General features: G+C 34.9%; 1 protein-coding gene across 4 annotated transcripts in view; it reads left to right on the top strand.

The window, feature by feature from the left end:
- The first annotated feature begins 2,999 nt into the window (after positions 1-2,999).
- Positions 3,000-27,048, top strand: part of LOC128983277 (uncharacterized) — a 146,263-nt gene continuing 122,214 nt past the window's right edge. Inside the window, exons 1-4 of one of the 4 annotated variants that reach the window (XM_054402536.1) lie at positions 3,000-3,252; positions 11,732-11,756; positions 17,079-17,215; positions 26,212-26,392. In XM_054402536.1, coding sequence (XP_054258511.1) covers positions 17,086-17,215; positions 26,212-26,392 — 311 coding nt within the window. In that variant the 5' untranslated portion in view covers positions 3,000-3,252; positions 11,732-11,756; positions 17,079-17,085. Of the gene's footprint in view, positions 3,253-5,412; positions 5,433-11,731; positions 11,757-17,078; positions 17,216-26,211; positions 26,393-27,048 lie in introns of those variants that run through there. The other 3 variants (XM_054402519.1, XM_054402527.1, XM_054402544.1) reach the window with 3 other exon arrangements.

Raw genomic sequence — 27,048 nt, 5'->3', positions numbered from 1 at the left:
TTTTCGAATTAAATAATGCCAGAGAGGAGATAGGATTATCAAAAAACTAGCTGAAGCCGGCAGACGTTGTCTTGCCTTTGGCTATTTATATAATTTAAGTATCGAGTAATAAAAACCCAAACTAATTCCAGGAATATTACAAAAATGTGTACGTTATCTTATATTAAAACTTAACAGGTTTTTGTTTATTTCACGATTCTGAATCAACCACTTGACGGATTTTCATCATTTTTGCGTTGAAAGAAGCCAATTTTGGGAACTAGGGAATGTCGAAGCCACAATTTTAGTTTAGGGTTTCAGTTTTTTTAAATTAAGTTTAAAATTTTAAAAAGTCCAGCAGCCGACGCTAACATTCTACTCTAGGTTTTGGTATAATACAATTTGCTTAACGTAACAGCTGTAAACAATCAGCGTTTTCGACACAAATTCAGCATTTGGATGAAAATGAAATGACATACGTAGGGTTGACTTTCTATACTATGTATAATGCTTTAATAATTGATACGTTTATTTATTTGGTTAGAGGACGAGAGATAATTTAAATATACAAAGTAAAATTAAAATAATAGATGTTCTAATTTATTTAGATTCTATAACCATTGCTTTATACGAATCGAAGCTCACGAGACTTCAAAAGAAAGCTTATAAAAATTGTTTTACCACCCGAATTTTTGAGGACAGGTTGGGAAAGTAACAACGACCAGAAGTTTTAATTAATCTTGGTAGCTTTTTCTTTACAATAAACTTTGAACTGCTTAAACTAAGCTTGAATTAGGAATAGACATATTGATATAACTATATACAATTTTAATGAACTGCTCGATTCCCGTACGTAGGACGGGCCAACAGCTCGTTTTAAAATAAAACTATTTATTCCCGAAACATACCATTAATTTACATAGCATGTTTTAAATTATAATTCATCCATATATTTTGTTAGAAAAACAAATCTTTTTAAAAATCATAACATTTAAAATTCCTGCCGGACCGATTTTGTTATTTAATCGTTGGAAAGCCTAATTCGTGTAGATTTGCAAATAGTTATGAAAGTGTGATTTTATTACTTTTTGAGGAAAAAAATGTAAATAAACAATAATACATTTAAAACGCCTTTTTTCCAAGTTTATATTTGTAGCCAACTTTAGACTGTCTTTATTGAGTATTTTCAGGAAATACATTCATGAGAGTAATTTGTAGGAAATTTTATTCTCTATCAAGAATATCACCGTCCACTTTGGTCGATTTCCTCACCATTTAAAAGTTACTCTATTTTCAAAAACGTTAAGCAACCTCCCAATTTATAGTGGTGAGAAAATACTGAATGAAAGATGTTGTTGTTAAACTTTGTACACTTAAATCTACAGTTCTACTGAACCGATTTTATTAATTAATAGGTCATTGGTAAGACTAATTTGTGTAGATTTGCAAATAATTATGAAAGTTTGATTTTTTAAAGATTGACTAGATGAAACCCGTCAAAGTCGACATTTGCTGTTGAGGTTGCAAGCAAGATCGTTTGACTATAAATCGATTATAAATAACTCTATTTTTTTTTTAACAATTTGTGTTGTTCGTGATATAGCTGTGTCCTTTAGGTACGTCCGATCTTAATATTCAATAAATCAAATGGAAGCTGGTATTTCACTGAAGGTTCTTAGGTCAAAACAAATAGAATAACGTAATTTGAATTGAGTAAAAATATCACAAACTAAAATTCCACATCCAAAATATAATCAAATTTATGTTTTCTGATTGAGCGATACAGTATCTTGAAGTTAACTGATTAAAACAGTGCTTTAGGTACGATTATTAAGATCGGAATCTTAATAATTAATAGCTCAAATGAAAGCTGGTATTTCACTAAAGGTTTTAAACCAAAACATATAGGGTAATTTAGTTAGAGCTGCTGAAATACATCTTTAATTGAAGTGAAAAAAAATTAAAATTTTTCGTTGGGTAATACATTAGAAAAATTAATGATTATGTTTGATCTCAAATATTTGCTTGCATAACTTTATTTTAAGACCAAAATTAAGAAAATGGGATGGGCAGAAGAGCCAAACGAACTTAAAAAAAACTAATTTAACTCCCATAAGAAATGTACAGGGACACATTTTGTGCATAACTCGAAATATACGTAAATAAAAATGAATGCCGATTCTTGATTGCAAAACTGTAGTGCGTCCATACCTTTAGTTTGAGGCCAAAATTATGAAAATCGGTCGAGTAGAAGAGCTAACCCGACTCGGAAAAGAAAACCCAAATATTATAGATGGCCATAGGTGGTTTATCAGTATGCATAATCTAATCATACGAAACCTTTTGTGTTAATAATTAAACGGCTCATTGTTATTTGATTGATTTGTCTTTAATTAAATGTTGTCGTTAACAATTTGCATTTGTGTTTAAAGTGAATTATTATTCTAATGTTATGTGCTTAATCTGTACCATTAATATTTGTGAGTAAAGTGGTGTATGGATTTCAAAACCATTAACAATCGTGGAATAGATATGATAATTGAATAATTATTTTTCGTAGCCAAGCAAGTGTACGGTAATTTGTACAATTACTACTTTACAGAAAACGGTCTCATTAGTCAGCCCGCAATACAGCAGTGTTTTGGTAAAGTATCCTACATTTTGCAGGCGTAGTTACGAGTGAAGTAGTCTCCAGTTGTCCGCCGCACCGTTTGGTTAGGTCGGCCAAACCAAACTGTGCGACTCAGAGGCAAGTGGGAGGGATTGTTGGTCTCATGCTCCGCCGGCCGCAGACCTTGCGGAAACTAGCGCGGGGGAGATTGACCGCGGTGGACCTAGGTATGACTCCAAATTAATATATAGATTCTTTTGTTCCAGATGTGGTTTTTCATGTTAATCTTTTGTCAATCGTCATGCCGAGATATTTATAAGAAAAATTCAGAATTGAATTGACATTGTGAGAAGAAGAATTTTCAGTTTTCTTTCTCAGTTCAATCTAATAGTCAAAGGTTCAGTTCAGAGTCAGACTTCAGCAGAATGCAGAATGCAGAATCAGAATGGACAACATTTTATTTAGGTTATGTTGATGATATGATAAATTGATTTTTGATAGCTTAACTTAGGCCTAATGTAAATTTTTTGTTAGCAAGGTCGATATTTTTCGTGTATAAGAAAACTGCTGAATGCCGACACCCATGATTAATTCATAAGCCTATTTCAGTTTTAAAATTATATAAAAGCTCTTTTATGAAGTTGCTTAAGCTTTTTGAAAGGGTGAGTTAACTTATAGGCCTATGCTTGTGGTAACACATTTTAAGAATGCTGTAGGGCCTAGGCTAGTTTAACTTAAAAGACCAACCAACAATTTTCTTTGTTGATGTTGATTCGGTTGGTAAATTTGTGATTAGCCCTTTTGCTGGGTACAGTTTCTTAACTGGCTATGCTAATATCGATTGAAACTATCGAATTGGAAATAGGTAGCCTAGCCTAACTTATTGGGGTACAGTTTCTTAACTGGGCTATGCTAATATCGATTGAAACTAGCGATTCAATTAGTAAACCTTCGTGCAATTTTTTCACCATCAGCAAGTTTGGTTGGTTAGGTTAGGTTATGATAGTTAAATTTGATAATAAATATATTTTAAAATATCGATTAGCCTATTAATCAATATTTTTAATTCGATATTTTCAATCGATATTAGCATATTCCAGTTAAGAAACTGCACCCCCTAATTTTATAGCCTAATAGATATATTTAAAAATAACTTATCGATTATTAATCAATAAGTGGGTACAGTTTCTTAAATGGGCTATGCTAATATAGATTTGAACTATCGAATTGAAAATATTGATTAATAATCAATATTTTAAAATATATCTAGGCTATTATAAAATTAAACTATCATAATCTAACCTAACCAACCAAACTTGCTGATGGTGAAACAATCGCATGAAGGTTTACTAATTGAATTGATAGTTTCAATCGATATTAGCATAGCCCAGTTAAGAAACTGTACCCCTTTCGCCGCCACAATTTTTAAGTAGTCGCATGCCAAAACCGCCAAGGCCAATTTTTGGTCAAGCGCAATGTTTTGATTAACAAGCTCTATCACTGGTTTCTTAAGGCATAGAACAATAATTCTTTTTTCGTTCGATTAGTTATAAAATTGTCATTAATTCATATACAATTATTTGGCAAATATTTGATACATCAACAATGCGATATCGTGTAACTTTTAGATGTCTACATAAGTTACAGTATTTTTCACGCTGAATTCAAAAATGCAATCAGTTTTTGTCGGAGAGATTCATAAGTGGCCGTAAAACGAAGGTTAAAATAACGAATCTATGGTTCATTGAGCTATCCTGATGGTAATATGGCGTGGTCTGGATGGGTCGGTAGGCTATGTGGACTGTGGACTGAGTGAGTAGGAGAGCAAACATCTGTTTATGCTAGAATTAATGCGGAATGAAATCAATTCGTTTGAAACCAAATAATCAGTTCTTATTTAGGCATGTGAGGAAGGTAGGTCGGGTTTTATGCGGATTCGTGACTGTATTAAGTGTTTTGAAGTGAGGTTAGATTAGCCAGACTGTTTTTGCACAATTAAATAGACCTAGTGGGTGAAACACAATGAAATAACGATATCAAAAATGCGCAAGCATGAGTCGGTTCATTATAACCTAACCTTTAACTTACCTAATCTAACCTCACTTCAAAGGACTTAATACAGTCACTAATCCGTATAAAGTCCGACCTATCTTCCTCACATGCCTTTTCTGACATAAAATGCGATTTAAACATTAATATTAAGGTTGGGTTGGGTTAGGTTAGATTAGATTAGATTATATTATGTAACATCATTTATTATTTGCTGATATACATGACATTATGCACTGTGGCACCTTTTCACTTTTAGTCACAATGGGATTATGTACTATGGGATTATGCACTATGGCACGTTCATTAACAGACGTTGAGGATTGGAATGAGGACGATGATCATGTCGGCAGTGGCCTAGCTTCTATTACTGATGTTTTACGTGAATAAATTCTATTTTGTTTTATAATTTATGTTCATGTGATTAATAGTTTATGTATGGTTTATTTATTGTGGTTTAGTTTATTTATTGTATTTTCTAAACAGCACCAAAGTCTATTTTCTTTTAAACATCTATTTATTGCATATTGTAACTCTGATTTTGCTCTCATGGCGTCGTGTGTGGTTTTGTCTGTTTAGTATCAAATGTAAACAATTGACAGCTGTTTCCACTCCACAAACCTTCCACCCCTTTTAGTGTTAGTCGCCACTAGAACTTGGACTCGTCCATACCACAAATATGTTAATAAATCAACAAAATTGAAGCTTAATATTAATTATTTAACTGTATGGCCACTTAGGAATCTCGCCGACAAAAACTTATTGCATTTTTGGATTCAGCGTGAAAAATACTGTAAGTAGACATCTAAAAATTACACACTATCGCATTGTTGATATATCAAATAATTACCTACAATTTATTTGGTTAGATTTGGTTATTTATTTCCGTACATATGAAATTAAATGAAATTATATTGATATAGCCTATTATGAAAGACATATTAAAAACATGTTTTGTAATAAAAAAAAAATTACATAAAAATTAAATTCATAAGCCAGCAACTAGGCCTACACCAGAAAAAAATATTTCTTATAAGTAGCCTAAGTGATAGATATGTTTTCTACATATTTGTTGAGCGTAGCTCTTTGGGATCAACTTCAATGCAACAAATAAAGCAACATCACTCAATAACGGCAGAACACATTTCAGCTAAACTTAACAAGATTACTTAGACTAATAGTGAGATGGTTAATAAACAAACAAATTTCAATTAGATAATGCTAATGCAATTTAAAACGAACTTAAAATTTCCAAATTTTAACATTAGGCTTATGGGACTAAAGTAGCCATATGACAGTTTTTTGTTTACAAGAAAAATGTAAACAAGAGAATCATAAGGTATTTCTGAACTTTTTAGACTTTTCTTTTAAACGTTTTTAAACCATTCCTATGATTTTAATAAACAAGAAAATGCCGTTAAAACATTTGTTTAAGGCGTGGAATTCACTGAAAATCAAGAAAATATACGGAACTACTTTCTCAATGCGCGGAGTATAAACAAGGAGCGGAGGGATACGGACCAGTGACTACTTTCTTGGGAACCTATTTGTGTTGCCAGCTGATTAGAAACAGCCAATGTTAGAAATCAGGATTTAATAAGTGATATATCGAACCGCATCGAAATCGATATTTAACAATCTGATAATACATCACAGGTTATATTATGATCGACGGTACAGTAAGTTATTACACTTATTAATAAAACGCAGATTGAACACTGATCTAATTTAGGCATGTGGGGAAGGTAGGTCGGGGTTTATGAGTATTCGTGACTACATTAAGTGTTTTGAAGTAAGGTTAGATTAGGGGGGTAGGTAGGTGATCAAGTTGTTTATTTGTGTTGCACCATATAATTTTTATCTTTTGGAATAGTTGGTTAAACGGGGAAAAGATTTCAAAAATGTTTGCATATGGTCTTAACTTTGTATATGATCTTAATCAAGTATAAACCATATACTGTATTCTAGCATTGACTTTATATAAAGTTAAGATTCTAGCAAATTACTACATAAAAACCAAATGAAAAGAACATTAGGATTTGGATCTTTGACCATAGCAAAACTAACATAATACATCTATTGACTTTTTTTACATTTAGTTACTTATACAAATATCAAATCACGTTTGTTCCGCTCAACTGGCTTTCACCTCTCTGAAAGCAACCCTAGTTAGTTAACTGGCCAAATTTGAAAGTCACACCTCAAAAATTCAGCACACAGTGGTGCTTTTTTGAAGAAGTCTAGGTTGGCTTAAGCACATAGGCCTACTCTTATCACATAGTCCTAATTATTGACTTTCAAATAAACTAGGTGGCGTTCGCAGAGGCATCCACAAAATTGAGCGGAGTCATCGAGGGTTCATATTATATTGTTTTTTATCATACTGCAGTAAAACAGTAGTTTTTGATGCATGCGTTGCGGGTCTACAGTAGCATTTTTATTCTTTAGGGAGTAAAAATCGTTTTTAGCCTCTATGGAGTAAAAATCAGTTGTTGTCAACTCAGTTATAAAGTTCGATTGTAAAAGATTGCATGTATCTAAAATATGTATCGATTCGTGCTTCTTAATCATTATAACCTACACAGTCTACAGTCTCTTCCCATAGCATTTTAGTATTGCAGATACATTAATAAATTCCCACACTCAACATTGCTCACCTTTACTACTTCCTTCACCACCCCCTACGTCGTGGACCTGTTTCCCTCTCTTCCCATTGCATTTTAGGATTGCAGATACATTAATGTAATGGCCAAAGACAGTTTCCACAGTCTGCCCTGCTAGCCTTACTAATTGCTTCACAATTTCCTACGTCATGGACCTGTTTCCTTCCCTTCTCATAACAATTAAGATTACAGATACATTTATCTAACTGCCCACACGGTTCCCCCACTCTGCAATGCCAGCCTTTAATACTTCCTTCACCACGTCCTCCGTCGTGAGGCCTATTTCCTTGCCTTATCATAGCATTTTGGGATTGAAGATACATTAATCTAACTGCCACAGACGATAGTAGATACCTAATCGTCATAAACAGTTCCCATACTCCAGAAGGCTCACCTCGACTACTTCCTTCACCACGTCCTACGTCTCGGACCTGTTTTCCTCCCTTCCCATAGCATTTTAGGATTGCAGATCTCTTAATATACCCGTCATAAACAGTTCCCACACTCCGGACTGCTCGCCTTTACTACTTCCTACACCACTTCCTACGTCACGGACCTGTTTCCCTCCCTTCCCATAGAATTTTAGGATTGCATGTACCTTAATCTAATCGTCATAAAAAGTTCCCATACTCCGGACTGCTCGCCTTTACTACTTCCTTTACTACCTTCTACGTCACGGACCGGTTTTCCTCCTTTTCCATAGCTTTTTAGGATTGTAGATACCTTAATATAATCATCATAAACAGTTCCCACACTCCGGACAGCTTGCTTTGACTACTTTCTTCACCACTTCCTACGTCGCGGACCTGTTTCCCTCGCTTCCCATATCATTTAAGGATTGCAGATACCATAATCTAATCGTCACAAATAGTTCCCACAGTCTTAACTGCTTGCCTTTACTACTTCCTTCACCACTTCCTACGTCACGGACCTTTTTCCCTCCCTCCCCATAGCATATTAGGATTGCAAATACCTTAATCTAATGGTAATAAACAGATCCCACGCCCCGAACAGCTCGCCTTGACTACTTCCTTCACCACTTCCCACGTCACGGACCTGTTTTCTTCCCTTCCAATAGCATTTTAGGATTGCAGATGCCTCAATCTAATCGTCATGAACCGTTCCCACAGTCCGAACTGCTTGCCTTCACTACTTCCTTCACCACTTCCTACGTCACGGACCTGTTTCCCTTCCTTTCCATAGCATTTTAGGATTGCAGATGTCTTAATCTAATCTTCATAAACAGGTTTCACACTCCGGACAGCTCGCCTTGACTACTTCCTTCACGACTTCCTACATCGCGGACCTGTTTTCCTCCCTTCCCATAGCATCATAGAATTGCAGATACCTTAATCTAACGGTCATAAACACATCCCACGCCCCGAACAGCTCGCCTTTACTACTACCTTCACTACTTCCTACGTCGCGGACCTGTTTCCATCCCTTCCCATAGCATTTTAGGATTGCAGATACCTTAATCTAATCGTCACAAACAGTTTCCACAGTCCGAACTGCTTGCCTTTACTACTTTCTACGTCGCGGACATGTTTCCTTCCCTTCCAATAGCATTTTAGGATTGCAGATGCCTCAATCTAAGCGTCATAAACCGTTCCCACACTCCGGACAGCTTGCGTTGACTACTTCCTTCACCACTTCCTACGTCGTGGACCTGTTTTCATCCCTTCCCATAGAATTTTAGGAATGCATATACCTTAATCTAATCGTCATAAACAGTTTCCACACTCCAGACTGCTAACCTTTACTACTTCCTTCACCACTTCCTACGTCAAGGACCTCAAGCTAGTGTCGTCATTTGATTATATTTATGATCCATACCGTTTCTGTTCTAATATCTGTGGAATAATGCTATCAGCTATTTCTTTATTTACTGCATTCAAAAACAGCTGATCATATGACTTTGTTTATGTGTCAAATACTGCTTCCATAAGGATTACATTGAAACTTTGAGACCCAGTGGGGCGGATTCCAGAGAGACTTTTTTAACGCCATATAGATGTTGGCACTCACCGATATGGTCTTTATCACCATGCAAAATTTGAAAACGATTGATTCAGCCGTCTAGGAGGAGTTTGCGTATTACGAAATGCATTAGAGTCGACGTATAAGAGCTTCGCTCGCTCCGCTCAATTACTTCATAACTTAATCCATAGTTACCAAACAAATTTAAATAGCCTAAAACAGCAAGCACTCTTATGTATACAAACACAGATGATGCAATGCTACTTTTTCCAACAAAATTGTACAAAACACGAAACTCAAAGTAAAGCAATAGCTGTTTCTACATGTAGCCCGACTCATGACAAATGTCTCATAGGTTATGTCACATTTGGACGATCAGCTGGCCAGTAAACAAACATTTAGCAGACGTCCGATATATCGGACCGTGGCGGTTTTCGCAATAGCGCCACTGTCCGATATATCGAACCGTGGCAGCAAAAGGGTTAGGCCTACATACTGTAAACTATGTGTGATTATTACTGTGCTTTCTAGTAGGCTCTTAAGAATAAGAATTGTAACTTTAGTAGCATAGATTAGACAAACTTAGGCCTAAGTGGTGGGAATTGCCGAGTGAAAATAGCTGAATCAATCGGTTGATAACATAGGCCTAAAGACTAATTCAGTTATTTTATCCTGATTCGGTTAAATAAGTCTTAGGCCTACCGAGCAATTCAGTGACTTAACTTATTTATAAAAATGAAATTTAGGGCCTAGTCTAAAACCTGTTAGAGCAGTAGGACAAGTAGTTTACAACTCTAACGAGCACATACAACAGCTAAACTGACACTATTAACTTACTTGACCGATCAAAATAAATCCCTACCAATCTAAGTAAAAGAATTGTCATCAGGCGGAGGTTTCATTCATCAACTTTCCTCGTGGACGCTATAATAGGGCCTTATTTAGAACCAATGTGGCTCTCGGCTTAACAGGATAAAACATTAATGTTAATCCCCCTAGGCCCCGGCGGGTCACACCAGAGAGGGCCCTATATCCTGATTCAACTAAATGAACCTAAACATTTTTTTACAATCAAATTGGCGAATTTACTTAGGTGGCTAGTAGAGCACTTTAGCTAATAAATACCTAATTCAATTCTTTCATTTATGCTAAAGAAGGATTTTCATTTAATTTAATTTCATACTATTAGAAGGCTGCAACAAATTTTTTTACTTCGAGTCAGGTAAAATATTTGACTTACCTATGGCCCTCGGGCCAAATGGGATCGGTTCAAAATCTGGTTGCTTTGGAAACTGTTAATTTTTATGTAATGTCGATTTTCAAGCCGAGCAGAGCCTGGTCTACAAGCTTTAAGTTAGAGATCAAGCACAAAGTCAGAAAATCAAGCTTGAGTCGTTTTCCTCAGTACCTACTAAATACAATAATGCCCAATTTAAAGTAAAAGCTTTTATGTCCACGAGGATCACGCTCACGAAATTGAAAGATTAAGCCTACGCTATTACCACGATCGCGGATATCGACAAGTTCTTTTCTCCGTAGGTGATGATGACGATGTCTCGGCTTTGCGTTCAATATTTTGCCGTGATTGCGGAAGACAACAAGTTAATGACGCTTCTTTTTCTGCGGGGAATATGTCTAGGATTTTGCCGCGATTGCGGAAAAAATTATTTCACTGTCACCACGGGTCGCGGGAGGTATTAGGCATTGGGCCGTGAATGCGGGAGACGATGATGTTGTTATCTGATGATGTCATAGGTTTGGTTGCAATCACGGTAGACTATGATAGGCTAATCTTTCTCCCATGACTACGGGTTGTATTCGCGGTTTTGCCGCGATCTTGGCAGACGACGATGATGCCTCGGTGCCTCGGGAGATGCCATGCAAAGCTAAAGTGCAAGTTTAGGCGGTAATACATGCGATGATAATGTTTTTACAGATTATTGGTTGAGGGGGGACCGGCGAACAAACTTGGGGGGGGCACGCGGGCTCTTATCGCTGCCACTGTTATGGTCGCCATTTCATTGAAAAGTATTCAAGTATTAAAAGTATTAGTTTGTTTACACAACAACTTAAACAAACAAACATTACAATAATCAGAATTTTTATGTAGGGCCTACAGCTGTTACAGGACTGAGTAAATAATTTGTATCTCAACAGATACCAACTAGACTTAAATCTCATGAGATTAATATTTTCTGTATCCCATTTATTTTATTAGTCAAAAAGTGTCTTTTTAGTGAATTTGCATGTAGGGAATTTAAGCTATTAGCCTACCTTAGTACTAATGGTAAGACCTGGACCGGGGGCCGATTTACTTTTTCGTTTTGAGGTGCCTAGAGGCCATAAACACGATCCGTTCAAATTCATATATTTATATATAAGTGAAATAATAAAAATCAGAGTACTCTGAAATTCATTTTTATTTAAACTGATTACCTATGTTTTTCAGCTCTAAGGCCATGATCACAGTATGAGTAAGTTAATCTGAAATAAAAACATAAGATTATATATATATTGTAAAGAGGATTAACCCTGTACCCACGGTGCTCATCTACGCAGACATTCTGTTCACATTACACTTAGCCTAGTCGACCAGTTACACAGACTTTGTGAACATTATCACCTGATAATATTTATTATTTCATTTGTTTTTAAATATTGTATTTGTTCTTAACTAAAACATGGTTGTAATTTTGAATGAATAAAAGCCATACTTTTGGTTTAAGTTACTAAGTCTTTCTTACAACAATTTTATTCATTCATTGATAAACTCAGTTAGTGCTACATTACAATGGAGAAATTCCTTAGACCAGACAAATTGAAAATTGACCCGGAATCTCCAACTGCCTCAGAGGAATGGACGCACTGGTTACAAACATTCAAAGATTTTCTAACCATGACAGAATTCGTTGAAGACCTGAAACTACTAACTAATCGATTATCTTTTACGACTTATAGATTTATCAAGGAATCTGAAACTTGCCAAGACGCTTTGATAGTTCTTAACTCAATTTACATCTTAAACAAAAGAATGAAATATTCTCAAGATATTTAGTAATGACTAGAAAACAGCAACAAGGTGAGACTATTGACAAATATGTGTCGGAACTGAAACTTTTGAGCAGGGCCTGATTAAGGGTCTAGTCGCCAGTAGGCTGACGTTTTTCGCACCCCCTCCTCCCTTCCACTACCCCTCCTCTCCGCTACCACTTTCAAAATTTCTAAGAACGAATACTAATACTGAATTCAAAATTAAAAATGGCCAAAGGCATTATACTAATATTCAGTTTTTAAAAACAAAAGAAAACTGATCATAAATAATTAATGCATGGTTTGATTAGGAACTTTTAAAATAGTAAAAAATCAGTTGTTCAAGGAATTTTTATTTAAAATAATGTATTTATTTTAAATTTTATTAAATATATGATTGTATTAAATCAAAAGTAGACCTAACCTAAAATATAAAAAAAAACAAACAATAATATGCATACTTTCTAAATTAACTCTGTTAATCACCTAGGCCTAAACCAATTTTATTAGGACCTTTAGATGGAATTACTTAGTTTACAACATTTATCTGTATTTATCTGCAACAAAAAGTATCGTTAAATGTTTTTACAAATCAATTATTACTATAAACTAGCTGTAACCCCGTTTGACTTCATAAGTATTAATAAAACTATTGATTGGATAAGTTAAGCTGAAATAAACAAATAAGTACAGCTGAGGTATTTTTAACATTAGGTATATGGAAAGTTCCCTTTAGAAAGGTATTACGACCTTAAAGGGCAATTTATGAAATAATGGATAGTTTTGCGCAAGGTTTCTCATCATTACAAATATTTTAAGTATATGGTTTATGGGGGTGTGACTTGTAGTTTTCTCAAAAGTTCATGACTTTGGGCTTTATATTTGGATATAATGATTATGAAAATCTGCCGAACGCACCCTTCCCCACCTCCTTCCCTATCTGCGCGATTCCTTTTTTGGAATAAAACATTTTTTACGCCCCCAGTCCCAACTTTAAGTCTTGGCTGTCTGGCGCCCCCCTAAAACACTTGGCTGACTGGCGCCCTAGGCTCCAGCCTAATTAGCCTAATGGGTAATCAGGCCCTGCTTTTGAGCCAAGATTGCGGTTTTGAAGCTGTTAATGCGATTCAATACAGGGATCACTACATTCGTGACGCTTTTATCAATGGCTTAGCCTCGCCATACATATGTCAGAGACTATTTGAAAATTAAACTTTAGACCTAGCTGAAGCAGTGAAACAGTCTAGAGCTCTTGAAATGGCTCAAGCTCAAGTCGAGAGCTATCCAAAATCTATGTACGGAATGCAAACTTGTGCAACAAATGTATTGGCAAAGCAAGCTTGTCAGTACGAATTCCAACTACAACAAAAGGAAGAAGCGACTCTGTGTCTGCCATTAAAAATGTTGATGGCAAGTGTTATTTTTGTGGATATGACAGACACTCTAAAGATCGCTGTCCAGCCAGAGAAGCAACTTGTGGGAAATGTAACAAGACAGGACGTTATGCGAGAGTCTGTAAAAGAAATCCAACTCAAAATTTTAAAGTAAAACAGAAGACGTCTAGTACATCAGCTGCACTAATAGCAACAACACATAATACATCTGTATTGAAGGACTCTACAGTTGAAGCTAGAGTGAATGGGTGAGGTTCAGCTCCGAGTTTCAGGTCCGAGTTTTCAACTGTCCGAGTTTGTAAAAAATTACAAAATATTTGAAAAATCAGTTGTCCGAGTTTTCATTTGTCCGAATTTATTAAATTATTTTAAAAAATATCGAAATATCAGGTGTCCTAGTTTTTAACTGTCCGAGTATGGTTTAAATAATAATAATATTTGGTTAAATCAACTGTCCAAGTTTTCATTTGTCCGAGTTTTTAAATTATTAAAAAAAAATATCGAAATATCAACTGTCCGAGTAGGGTCAACATCAAATGTGACACTGCGCGCCGAGACTAGCGTGTCTAAGGCGCCTGGTCAGAAGCCGATGTAAACCTCTTCTGCAATAGAGTGGGGAATTGTGGGAGAGGATCTATCTTCTATTTATATAATTAATACGCTACATGAAACTTTGTTAGTTGAACTCCTCCACCATTTCTTAACCGATTTTATCCATTGACGTCTCATTGGAAAGAGCGTGTCGCGTAGATTTGCAAACTGGCTTACATTTTTGAAAAAGTCCCTCCTTTGTTGCAGACAACGATGGTGCACCACTGAGCAATCGCAGTGTTCAAGTTTACAAAAGAGGAAGTGGAGACATAAACAACCCAAATGCTCTCCAGTCTTTGCCAATCACAAGCCAACATATTGACCCGTGTGTGTACCCACTCCTGTTTCCAAGCGGTGAACATGGCTGGTACAAATCTCTTCCTGTTACAAATCAAACCACTACAAGACAAAATGTAACAATGTAAGAATTGCTCAGCATCGTTTTGCTCAGCATACAATTAAATGAGTCTTCAGTCTCCGGAATAAAAGCCAACAGTAACGAAGCTAAATATATCAGGAATTGTAAAGTAATATTATGGCATGTCTAATAAGTATGCTTTATCGTCTGTAGAAAAATTAATGCAAGATATTGCCAGAAGAGAAGACCAAGAAAAGCCTTTTGGTGGAAAGGTGATTGTTTTGGGAGGTGATTTCCGGCAATGCACTCCCATAGTCCCTGGTGCGAGTCGCTGTACAATAGTAGAAAATTCAATAATAAGATCAGCTTTATGGCCAATGTTTAAAAAGATTTCACTTGCTAAAACATGAAAGCCAATCCAAGTGAATCAATATTTGCTGAATATCTTTTAGGAATAGGGATTGGCCAAGAGAGCTACCATAATGATCTTGGTGAGTCATTGATACGTCTTCCACCACAATGTATTGTGAATGAAAATATCATTGACAAAATCTTCTGTGAAGGATTCTCTGAAGATGCTTTAAAAAAGACAAAAAATCATGCAATACTTTCACCATAAGAATGAACATTGTGACGAAATGAATAATAAAAAAGTTGAGCAACTAAATGATGACAGTCGAGTATACTACTCAGTGGACACTTTGATTCAAGAAGAGGGAGACCAGTTGCATGTACCTGATGAATTTATTTTACTTTAGCACCAAGTGGTTTACCTCCTCACAAGTTATGCCTTAAAATTTGTAATTTTACTACGAAACTTAAATCCACAAAAAGGACTGGTTAATGGAACCAGATTAATGGTGAAAGAGATGAATGACAAAGTCCTAAATCTTGAAATTATTTCTGGAAGTTGGGCTGGAAAACGAGTGTTACTGCCCCAATTAAGTTTAGAACCACCACAAGGAAATTTTCCAATTAAAACGTCGACAGTTCCAATGTCGAATTGCTTTTGCCATGAACATTACAAAAAGTCAAGGACAGACACTTAAAAAAGTTGGTCTTTATCTGCCAGAGCCCTGCTTTCAGCGTGGGGCATTGTACTTAGCAATGTCCAGATGCCGCGCTTTTGATGATCTAAAAATAATGGTTAAAGAACAAAACTAAGGTAATCTGGCTAAAGACGTTAGAGTGTTTACAAGAAACATAGTATGGAAGAGTTTCTTATTTAACATTTAAAAAGTAAGATGAACATTTTTACTGGTCTCAGTCAGTATTCTAAGCCTACTCTGTTAGAACCTTTATTAAAACAGTATTGAGCTTAACATTTTTATTTATTGTTAATTAAAAGTTAAGCTCTTAAAAGTTTTTCCTTTTAGCGAATTTCCCATATAGGGAATAAGCTATTACCGTAGTACTCATGGTAAGACCTGGACCCGGGGCCGATTTATTTTTTCGTTTTGAGGTCCCTAGAGGCCAAAAACACCATCCGTTCAAATTCATATATATGTGTCCGTTAGCACGATAACTCGAGCAAAAATGATCCGATTTTGATGAAATTTGGTACAAACGTGTAAACCTACATTTATTCGAACGAGTTCGCGAACCAGCATGATCGGACTATAGGAACGGGGGTTTATGGGGGGTTTTATGGGGTAAAAATAGGGTTTTCCCATTTTTGACCCTGAAAACACAAAATTTTACAATTTATTTTCATACCATTTTGTAAAGCATAAAAAAACAAATAATTTAGTATATTGAAGCATTATTGTGCGCCTAATGGTTACGGAGAAAATTTCAAAAAACTGTAAATTTAAAATCCCCATGTTATACTTGGAGGATTATACTTGGAGAATAAGTCAACTGTTGTAGTTTGCTTGTTTATGAACATATTTTGATCGAATTTGGAAAATACATTAATTTCTTACTAAACTATTAACTTAAAAAAAACCACCTTTTTACCCTCCCTGTTGCAGCAAACCTAAAAACTAGTTAAACTAATTCTATTTAAATAAGGAATAAATATGATATTTTAAAGGAGGCATTTTAGTGTAATTCCTATCAGGCTAATGGAAATTTGCTTAGTCTGCAGGTTTGCTGCGGCGGGGGTATTTTTCGTAGTGATAAGTTAAAAGGTTATTTAATGATATTGAAAAAAGTTAATATTAACTGGAAACAACTAGTTCTTTTTAAATGGGAAATATCTGTGATATTTTTAAGGAGACATTTTAGTGTAAATCCAATCAGGCAAATGGAAATTCGCTTAGTCTGCAGGTTTGCTGCGGCGGGGGTATTTATAATTATTTATAGCTTTTCCCCTAAATATGCATATTTCTTCTGATGAAAGTGAGTAGGTTAGTGCATTAAACTGTCAATTTACTACATTGCATAAGCTTGCTTAATTGTTAGTTTTTTTGTTATTTCAGGAGAAATATGTTTGTTGTGGTCAAACCTGTAACCAGACGTATGAGGAGACTCTCCAGATTGCCTCTAGGACACTTTAAGGCCATAACAAATGTTCAGCAAATATACACCTGTAAAGTTGAAAATGTACGCACAAAAGGTAAAGTCTCAAAACTTAACTAATTATTCGGTTGTTTGTGCCAACAGATACGGAAGTCTACCCAAGTTAAGTTTTAGCCTAATTGTAGATTGTATACAACATTAGGCCTATACATTTGGTCAGGTGTACATAACTAAAAACTGTAAACTAGGCCTATCCTTTTAAAACCTGTTTTGAGGTTTCTTGTATTTAATTATTTGCTAAGTCTAGGCCAAGGCCTAATGTCCTAAAATACTAACTTATAATCACTTTTATACTTACATGCTCTAAGGATTAAAACGTGAAAAGATGTAGGCTATATCAATACTCAGTCACGAAATAACAACTCATAATTGAAACTGACAAAGAACTGTAATATTTGAGGTTATCTTTCTTGTGTACTGTAGTCTTGGATGTTTATGTAGCTTCCATCGTTGTTTCACTAACGTACTCAACTAGAACGAACTAGGTAGTTGTCACACATAGATCATTGCAATTTCCCTCTAAAAATTGTGAATCCATTTGCAAATAAATACCGAAATAAATAAACTCGCCGAGGACGGCTACCACGGACCACGGTTGCCTTGGATCCTCTGGATTGTGGATTTGTGTCCAGTCCATCGCCAGACGTTGACAGTTGAATTTGAATGTTGTCGTCTGACGGTCTGTCTGTCTCCAGTTTGTGCGCATGTAGCGTGCCAAGTTAAGTCCAAGTTAGAGACTTAACATATTTTTAGTGTTATATTACTCTTAAAATAAAATAAATTTACGTTGTATTTGTATTTACTAGTAATAATAAATTATTTTCCAACCCTTAGAGTTTTACTTTTAAAATAAACTCAACTTTAAAATGCATATGTCCCCTTCTTGAAATGTGTAGTATAGCCTACATTCAGAAAAACACATGCTACAACGCTACAACCAACACTGCCTCCCAGTCTAAAATTATGATGTTATATTACAATTTCCAAGCAGAGATTACTTTTCAATTTTAAAAGTTAAATATTTAAAAAATATATATAAATAAAAACTTACAGGACCAGTATTATTGAAAAAATCCAAAGAAAATATTGAATTTTCATAGTAATCTTACTTTTTTCCTAGCTCATAAATAAATAAAAACTAACTGAGTTCATTTTATTTTAGGTAAATCTTTCAGTAAAACAATTTTTTTTTATGTTTGGCAAAATTAAGTAGCTGATGATCACTAGACACCGATTTGTTACGCCCTTAATTGTATCATTAAGTAACCAAATGATATCATTGAATCACCTAGAGGCGGTTCACGAGTCACGGGTTATCCTTAGTTCGAGCGCAAAATCCAGTTATAGCCGGTTTTTTGCGCCGCGGCTTAGAAATCGGGTTCACGAGTACAAGGTTACCCGCGCTCGGGCGCAGACAGTTAAACTTAACCCAAATATGACAGGGATAAACCCGAGCGCAAAAAGTCGGCTTCACGGGTTCAATTAGAGAAAACCCCGGGCCAAATGTCGGGTTCACGAGTCATGGTCTAGCGCAAACTGGATAATCTCGGGCGTAAATAACAATGGTTTTGGACTTCAACTTAACCCTGCTAGGGGGCAGGGTTAAGGTGACATCATGTCGGGATTATCTCATTTGCTCATTTATTGTTTTTTTGTTAGCAAAAAGAATGTTATATTCGGATTCGCCATTAAATTCCGAACAATTTCATTACCCTCAACATGATATTTATTTTTTTAATTTGTTTACTACTGATTGCCGAAAACATGCAAAACATCGTAAAAAGTAACTGTTGAGACATTTTAATTAATTATTACTAAGTAAAAATATAACTAATAGCTTAACATATTCATATAAATTTAAATTGCAATCGAATCTTATTGCATAAATGTTTTATATTTATTTTAGCAATTTTGAATCCTTTTATTTCAGCTGAATAATATCAAAATAAAAATGGTTCCATCAAACACTGTTAGGTTTGTCTAAGAATTTGTATTGTTTAAAATTAGTACAATTTTTGTTCCTCCATAAAATTCATATAAAACATAGGTCATGTTATTTAAGTATCCAAATTTGGCTACGACATAGTCAGAAAGGAGAAGCTAGCTCATGCTTTATTTGGTGGCACTAGTACTGAAACAATTGAACATGCGTGTTATAAGGTTAGACTAAGTGACTTAAATAACAGTTATGCCTGCAATTTTGCCGTTCTTGATCAAGATGTAATTTGTAACGATGTTACAGCAGTTAAGCCTGGTCCTTGGTCCATAGAGCTTGGAACACTGGGAATTAATGTAACAGATGGAGACGGGCCTATTGAAGTTCTGATAGGTGCAGACGTTGCCGGGAAACTTTACACTGAGAAATGATATCTGCTTTCCAACGGGTTAGTTGCGATGCACACTTTGTTGGGGTGGACTTTAACGGGAAGAGCCACTGTTGAAGGGAATAGCAGGTCCAGTTCTATGGCAGTAACTTCTTTACTATCCCCTATTGATAATAAATCCATTTCAGATTTGTGGAGTTTGGATATTTTAGGAATCAAGGATCCAGTGGAGGTAAAGAGTGAATCTTCAGTTAAAAGTAGAACAATGGAACATTTTGTAGAATCTGTTTCAATGATGGCAGATATCAGGTCAAATTGCCATGGGTTGAAGATCACCCGCCGTTACCTACTAATTTGAAAGTAGCACAGAAGAGACTCGGTAATCTTACGAATAAACTTATTTCTAGTGGATATCTTAGTTCATATCAACAGGTGTTGTCTGACTGGGAGGAATTAGGTATCATAGAGAAGGTTAACAATGCTGATTTGGAAATTGGTCACTACCTACCACATCGACATGTGATAAAAGAAAACAGTCTTACCACGAAATTGAGACCTGTATTTGATGCATCTGCTAAAGAAAAGAATCAGCCCTCGTTGAACGATTGTCTAGAAAAAGGTGACAACCTAATTGAATTGATTCCGTCCATATTAAATCGTTTTAGACTACACAGATATGGAGTTGTTGCTGACATCGAGAAGGCTTTTCTGCAGATTGGTGTACATAGGGACGATAGAGATTTTCTTCGTTTTTTGTGGATTAATGAAGAGGGTCAATTGGTTGTTTACAGACACGCTAGAGTGGTCTTTGGAGTTACTTGTAGCCCATTTATGCTAAGTGCAGTAATCAAACTTCATTTAGAAAAAACATTAGACTTGATAGATTCAGGATCGTTAAACTACTCAAGAAAAGTAGTAGAGACACTGTCGAGAAGTTTCTATGTAGATAACTGTATGGCAAGTTTTGATGACTTTTCAGATTTGAATCAATTTGTAGATCAAGCGACTTCTGTAATGAAAGATGCTAGATTCTGTCTTCGGAGTTGGGAGTACACAGAAATTCAGAGTTTCAAAAATGATTCTACCTTGACACCTATCTTAGGTTTAAATTGGAACAAAAATACTGACATGATTGAGTTGAATTTTGAAAACTTTGCGTTTAGAGAAACTGAAATAGTCACAAAGAGATCTATTTTGTCTTTTGCTCACAAGTTGTTTGACCCCATAGGTATAACTTGTCCTGCTACACTCATGCCTAAGATATTGATGCAGAAAACAAGGGAAAGTGAAATTGGATGGGATGACAAGGTTTCAGAAGAGATAAAACATTTGTTTTTAGATTGGGCAAAGCAACTTGAGATTTTTTAAAATTTGAAAATTCCAAGATATTTTGGAAATGAAATCGAAGGGAATATTTCTTGGACAGTTCACTGTTTTTGTGATGCAAGCCAGGACGCTTATGCGGCCGCGGTTTTCCTGAGGGGTGAATCTAATGGACTTGTCACAGTTCAATTAGTTCAAGCGAAGAGTAGAGTTACACCTGTCAAGAAGATGACTATTCCTCGACTGGAGTTGTTGGCGGCTACCATTGGCGCTCGTCTAACTGACAATGTCTTAAAGAGTATGGGATTTGAAAATGTCAAAACATTTTATTGGACCGACTCAACCACCGTTTTGTCATGGATTCGTCGAGAAGATTACTGGGGAGTGTTTGTTTGGAACGGAGTAAAGGAAATAAGATCCCTTAGTAACATTGAATCTTGGAATTATGTTCCAGGCCATATGAATCCGGCTGATTTGCCGTCACGTGGATGTTCTCCTAAGCAGCTAGTGGAGTCGAAATGGTGGGAGGGACCACAATGGCTAAGAAACTCATCAAACTTGTGGCCTAACCAAAACTTCAGTGATGATTGTGATGAGAAAGAAGTAAATTCTGAACTTAGGAAGATCAAATCAACTAAAAAGATTATTATGAATTCAAAACCTGAACCAGATTGTTGGTATTACATATATTTCTCCAGATTTGATAAAATCGTCAGGTTGGTAGGCTGGATTTTGAGATTTTGTTCTAACACAAATATGTCGAAACAAAAGATATCAGGAGAATTATCGGTTGATGAATTGATTAAGGCACAAAATAAAGTATTTAAACTTATTCAGAAAGACGCTTTCCATAGTATCAAGGATGAAAAATTGAGTTCATTGTGTCCGTTTGAAGACAGTGATGGCTTATTAAGGTTAAAAACAAAAATCACAGAGATACCTGATAGTAGAAATTTTAATCTTCCAATCGTATTGCCGAGTAACCATCCCGTTGTTCACAGATACATACAATACAAACATGAAGAAAATTCACATGTTGGAGTCCAAGGATTGTTATCTATTCTCAGAGAAGAAGTTTGGATTATTAGTGGAAGAAGAACTGTAAAATCAGTTATTGACAAATGTGTCATATGCAAGCGATACTGTGTTAAAAGCTAGAAGACAAGCAAGGGGCTGAAGGTGTTGAACGTGAACATGATCAACCTTTTTATACACAAAGAGGAAGAAAAATTAGACCAACACGAAGATACCTGAAGCGATAATTAATATTTTGACTTTGAAAGTCAAAAGGTGGGAGAATGTTGGATATAGTATTCAAACATTTCATTTAAATAATCTATGGTTTATATTATATTTTGTCTTTTTCCAGCTGCTATGAAAATATGAACTTTAATAATTTTAACACATATGATTTTTGGGATGAATTGTTATGTTGTGATTACAGAAATTGTTGTTTGGTAGCATTTTACTATGATTGAGTAACTTTTCTTTTGTGAATAATTAAATTATTTTCTGCCCAGAATTGAGTATATTTTCTCTTTCCATTTTTGACTTTTAACAATATTATTATGTTTATGATTTAAGATGTGTTAAAGAAAGACCTTTTCATCTGATAATGTCTTAATATTTGTCATATCGGGATTTACAATAAATTGCTTCAATTTGATGAGGTAAAAGATAAATTCTATAGTTAAATATACAAAACGTTGTATTAAAACATAATAAAACGTTAAATTATAACCTGTTTTCTCGTGCTAGGGCTGCGCTCTACCCGTCTGGCGCGCGCAAATGTTCTTAAAGGTTTAGTTCTTAGGCCTGCTGTTTGTAGCCCCAATTGTGAACCGATTTAAAAGATCTTGGTGTCATAAAATGTTATTGTAGGTTTGCCATTTTATATTTATGTTTATTACTGTTTACGTTTGAAGGCATCTCGGCTCCTAATAATAGCCAGTTGTTGCTCCAAATTTATTTTTTATACAAATTACTGATACATAAAGGATATTCATAAATGTTTGAAAAGAGCAGTCATTTTATTAAATAATTTGAACGTTTGGATACAACTGCAAACCTGATGAAGTATGTCTTATTTTTTAACATAATTGGTACCGGTAATCGAATTTGATTGCAAACATTACTAAAATTTGTATACACTTTTTTTAAAACATAATTGCATTTTCCCGATTCAATGTATTTAGTAAACGTGTATTATTCATAATTCAATGATAAATTGTATAACCTTAGTATAAAATGAATTCAAGTGCAAGTCCACAACCTTTTATACGATATCAGTAAATACACCGTTTAATTATAATAATTTGTGAACCAATCATTATGATGCAACGTCATCCTATTGTTTTGGGGCTCGTCGACCGCGAGCAGCGGCCCGGCAGGTGGCTGTTGCCAACCTCCCAACGAAAATTCCCAGTTAATCCCTGCTCTTGAGCGACGGCCAGCGTTGGTCTCGGCTAAGCTTGATCTCGGCTAACGCTCTATGTCGTGAACCCATTTTTTGACCGTCGGTTATTATTGGTCGAGATCAACGATAACCGCGGGCCACGAAACCCCGTACTCGTGAACCGCCTCCTAATGATATCAATACTAAAGTCACTAGACGAACAGATATCACTAGACATCACTTCAAGTTCACTTATGTCTAGTGATTAATGTCACTAGATTCTCTAATGATACCACTTGATATCATTAGACATCTATTGACATCACTAAGTATCTAATGATATCAATACAATATGTATCATTTAATGTCATTTAAATATCATTTAAATGTCTAATGATTTTCTATTGTTTTTTTCACTAGGGTTATTCTACTGAATTATTTATTTTTATATTTTATATATTACGAGGTGTTAGCCCGTCCTTCGTACGGGAATTCAGTAGTCAGTTAAAACCGTGCAAAATTCAGATCAGCTAGTTTACACATATAAAGACAAAGTTTCTTGCAGATTTAATGAGAAAAATCATCTTGTAAACAAATGTTGTGTGACCAAATATGTTTTTATTCCATCATAGGCCTATACGATATGCATTTTAGATGCGATAATTTTACAATAAAACAGCAATTCTGCAATTATTACGATGTAAAAAGCACTGAAGTGAGATTTGCAGCCGATTCGCACAGACGCACACTGATTATAAGTAGCCTACAGTAGAGAGAGTAATTAATAGTCAATTGGGAAGTGTATAGACCTAGTCAACGATACCACCTTCCATAGAATACCTGCCTCTTCCATAATAATTATCACCACAATACAACTACTATACACGATTTCCAGTAGGTCTGAATAGAAACGACCTAAAATAAAACGATAATATCCAATAAAATTCACAGTACACATAATTTAACTTTGGTGTCCTAACATCAAAACTAATCGTCACACCTATCCTTTATATCAATTTCACTGCATTAATTGCTAAATAAATAAGTGTAAAGAAAGAAAATTCAAAAGTAAAAACAATAACAGTTTGTTTTGAAACAGCTGTTTGGTTCAAATAACATTCATTTGAAAAAAGAACTGGTCACATGTAGCAGGAATATAAAAAGTAAACACGCTAGAAAAGCTAATGACGTAATTGTCAATGTGTATCCTGTATCCATACCGTTATCAGTTCTATCGTTCTATCCTTGATAATTACCCACCCTCATTGAATAAATGTACATCGTAATTTCCCATATTAGTTAATTTAAACTACCTACAATATATTCATAGTTGAAATAAAAGTGATATTTTCACGTTGGAGGGCGCTGATATAGGACCCCCAAACGTAACCACAACTGAACACGATTTCATAAAAGGATGGTTTGTCTAATTGCAGTATCCTAGGTCAATGTTGACGTTGTGTTCAGTCTATGTTATCCATCTTTGTATAAAACCCGGCTGAGGTTGTGGTGGCAATTTAAAATCGTGATTCCTGATTATTCTTGATCTTTTATGACATCAATATTTCCGGGCCTAATCCAAACAAAGTTAAAGCAGACAAACATTAATTGTAAACAAAAAGCTACCATGAAGAATTAAAACATGTAAACATTGTAATTTTTCTAATCTTTCCTTGAAAAGTGGAGCAGTAAAATAATTTGCATTTATCCTCTTTTATTAAGACTCGTGTACAGAGCCTCGATTTGTACTGTGGTTTAATTAATTTTGGTCTAAACTATTTTAAACTGTGGTCTAATTATCTCTACTAATCTTACTTATTTCCTATAATCAATGACAAAATAAGAGTAAATAAAATAACCTCATAGTTCCATAGTTTATATTTAACCAGGGCTGTTAGTTAAAACTATATTGCTCAAAAACAAATGGAAGATTACAAAGATTGCTTTAAAAAATTATTTGAACATCCTAGTATTTTACTATGTATATTTAATTAATCTGTCATCCTCTTACAGAAGAATTGAACGTATCAATGATTAGCATTACACATAGTATAAATAAGTCAACCCTAAGTATGTCTTTACATTTTTATCCAATGCTGAATTTGGACACAAAAGCTGAATGTTTACAGCTGTTATGTTAAGCAAATTATTTTATGCCAAAAGCTAGTTTAGAATCTTAGCGTCGGCTGCTAGACTTTTTAAAAATTAAAACTTAATTTCTAAAAAACTGGGACCCTAAACTAAAATTATGGCTTCGACATTCCCTAGTTCTCAAAATTATCTTTCTTTCAACACAAAAATCATGAAAATCCGTCGAGTGGTTGATTCAGAATCGTGAAATAAAAAAACACTGTTTCATTTTAATATTATAGATATTATTTATTTTATAAATAATAAAGCAATTGCGACTTCAAAATAATGGGATTGCCCGTTTTAACCGACCTTTTGAGTTATACGACTTAGGTCCGGTCCCATTAGGGTCGATTAAAAGGTGCTCTATTAATTGTATTGTGGTTCCAGTTGGATCAAGATAAATTGGTGTAGACCTACCCCCTTACCATAGCGAGTGGAAGTTTGGAATGTTGATAAAATAATCCGTAATATGAATAAAATTTCCTTGTAAATAGTGATATTCCAGTTATTGAATTACACAAATTAGCCTACATCATACAAATTACTTAGCCTACAACATGTACTTAAATGCTGAAATGAATTTCCCGCAGAAAGAAACTTACAACAAACTTGTATTTTTAAGAACTTGTTACCGTTGCGATTAAAAAAATAACCTCATTAATTAAGTACCTAAGTTATACAATTTTATTCTGTATTCATATTCACAAACATCATAGATGTTTTAAAACACAAACTGAAGTCACTCACTATATTTATTGTTTTATCCACAATCCATTGTTAACAAACTTCATTTAACAATATAAAAACTAGAAAACAGCAATTAGGCCTACTATTAAATTAAACTATTTTTGGTTTCAGATATTCAAGTCCCAGTATCAGCACCCCCTCCTGGGTCCCAAGATATTCTACTTCAAAATATTAAAGCAGCTAAAAACAGCATCGATGTCCTCAACTCTGTCAACCGGCATCTTGCCATTATGAATACTACTCATGTTGTCCATGCCTTGAAATCACTTTTTCATTTACAAAAGTCCCAAAGGTAATACCTACCTTGTATGTGTTAGTTTTAACATATCCAGGGGTGCCCATCCCCCCTAGACTCATGATGCAACCCTCCCCAATTGAGCACCAGCCCCTCCCCACCATAAATGAGGTACACAACAAATGTGAAACATTATTCCCCCGCCCAGCATTATTTGTAAAACTAAAAGAAGATTTATAGATTTTTTTAGATTTTAAAAACTCAAACCTAGTTAATCCAGGAGGCAATTTACGCAGCCTACTCTTAAGAAAATTAGAGTACCGATTATGACTCTTAATAGTTTGATTGTATCATAGACTAAGCAACACCAAGTAGACTCCTCATCCCATTGTAAATATTTAAGCTTGTTTTCCTGTCTAGTTCATGTAAGTCCACACTGATCGCTGGAGTGGACGAAATTTTGTTTCTATTATTTTAGGGTTATTTTCATGATTTGTGCTTTATTATTTGGTTATATAACTAGGAGACCAGTTATAGTTTATGATTATATAGTTATAAAATTGCTTCAGATGTTTCATAAGGATGACAAATCTACTAAAGTGGTATGTTTTATCTATGATTGTACTGACAGGATTAGCGAGAGTGTCCTTAGCCATTAAAATATGGCCTCACTATTTTGGAAATAAAATAACGGACGATCAAAAACCCAATTT

This window comes from Macrosteles quadrilineatus, unplaced genomic scaffold (genome assembly GCF_028750875.1).
Source record: "Macrosteles quadrilineatus isolate MER2022 unplaced genomic scaffold, UCM_ALF_1.0 Scaffold_1__1_contigs__length_201487025, whole genome shotgun sequence".
Lineage (NCBI taxonomy): Eukaryota > Metazoa > Arthropoda > Insecta > Hemiptera > Cicadellidae > Macrosteles > Macrosteles quadrilineatus.
This window is presented reverse-complemented; position numbering and strand designations above follow the sequence as displayed.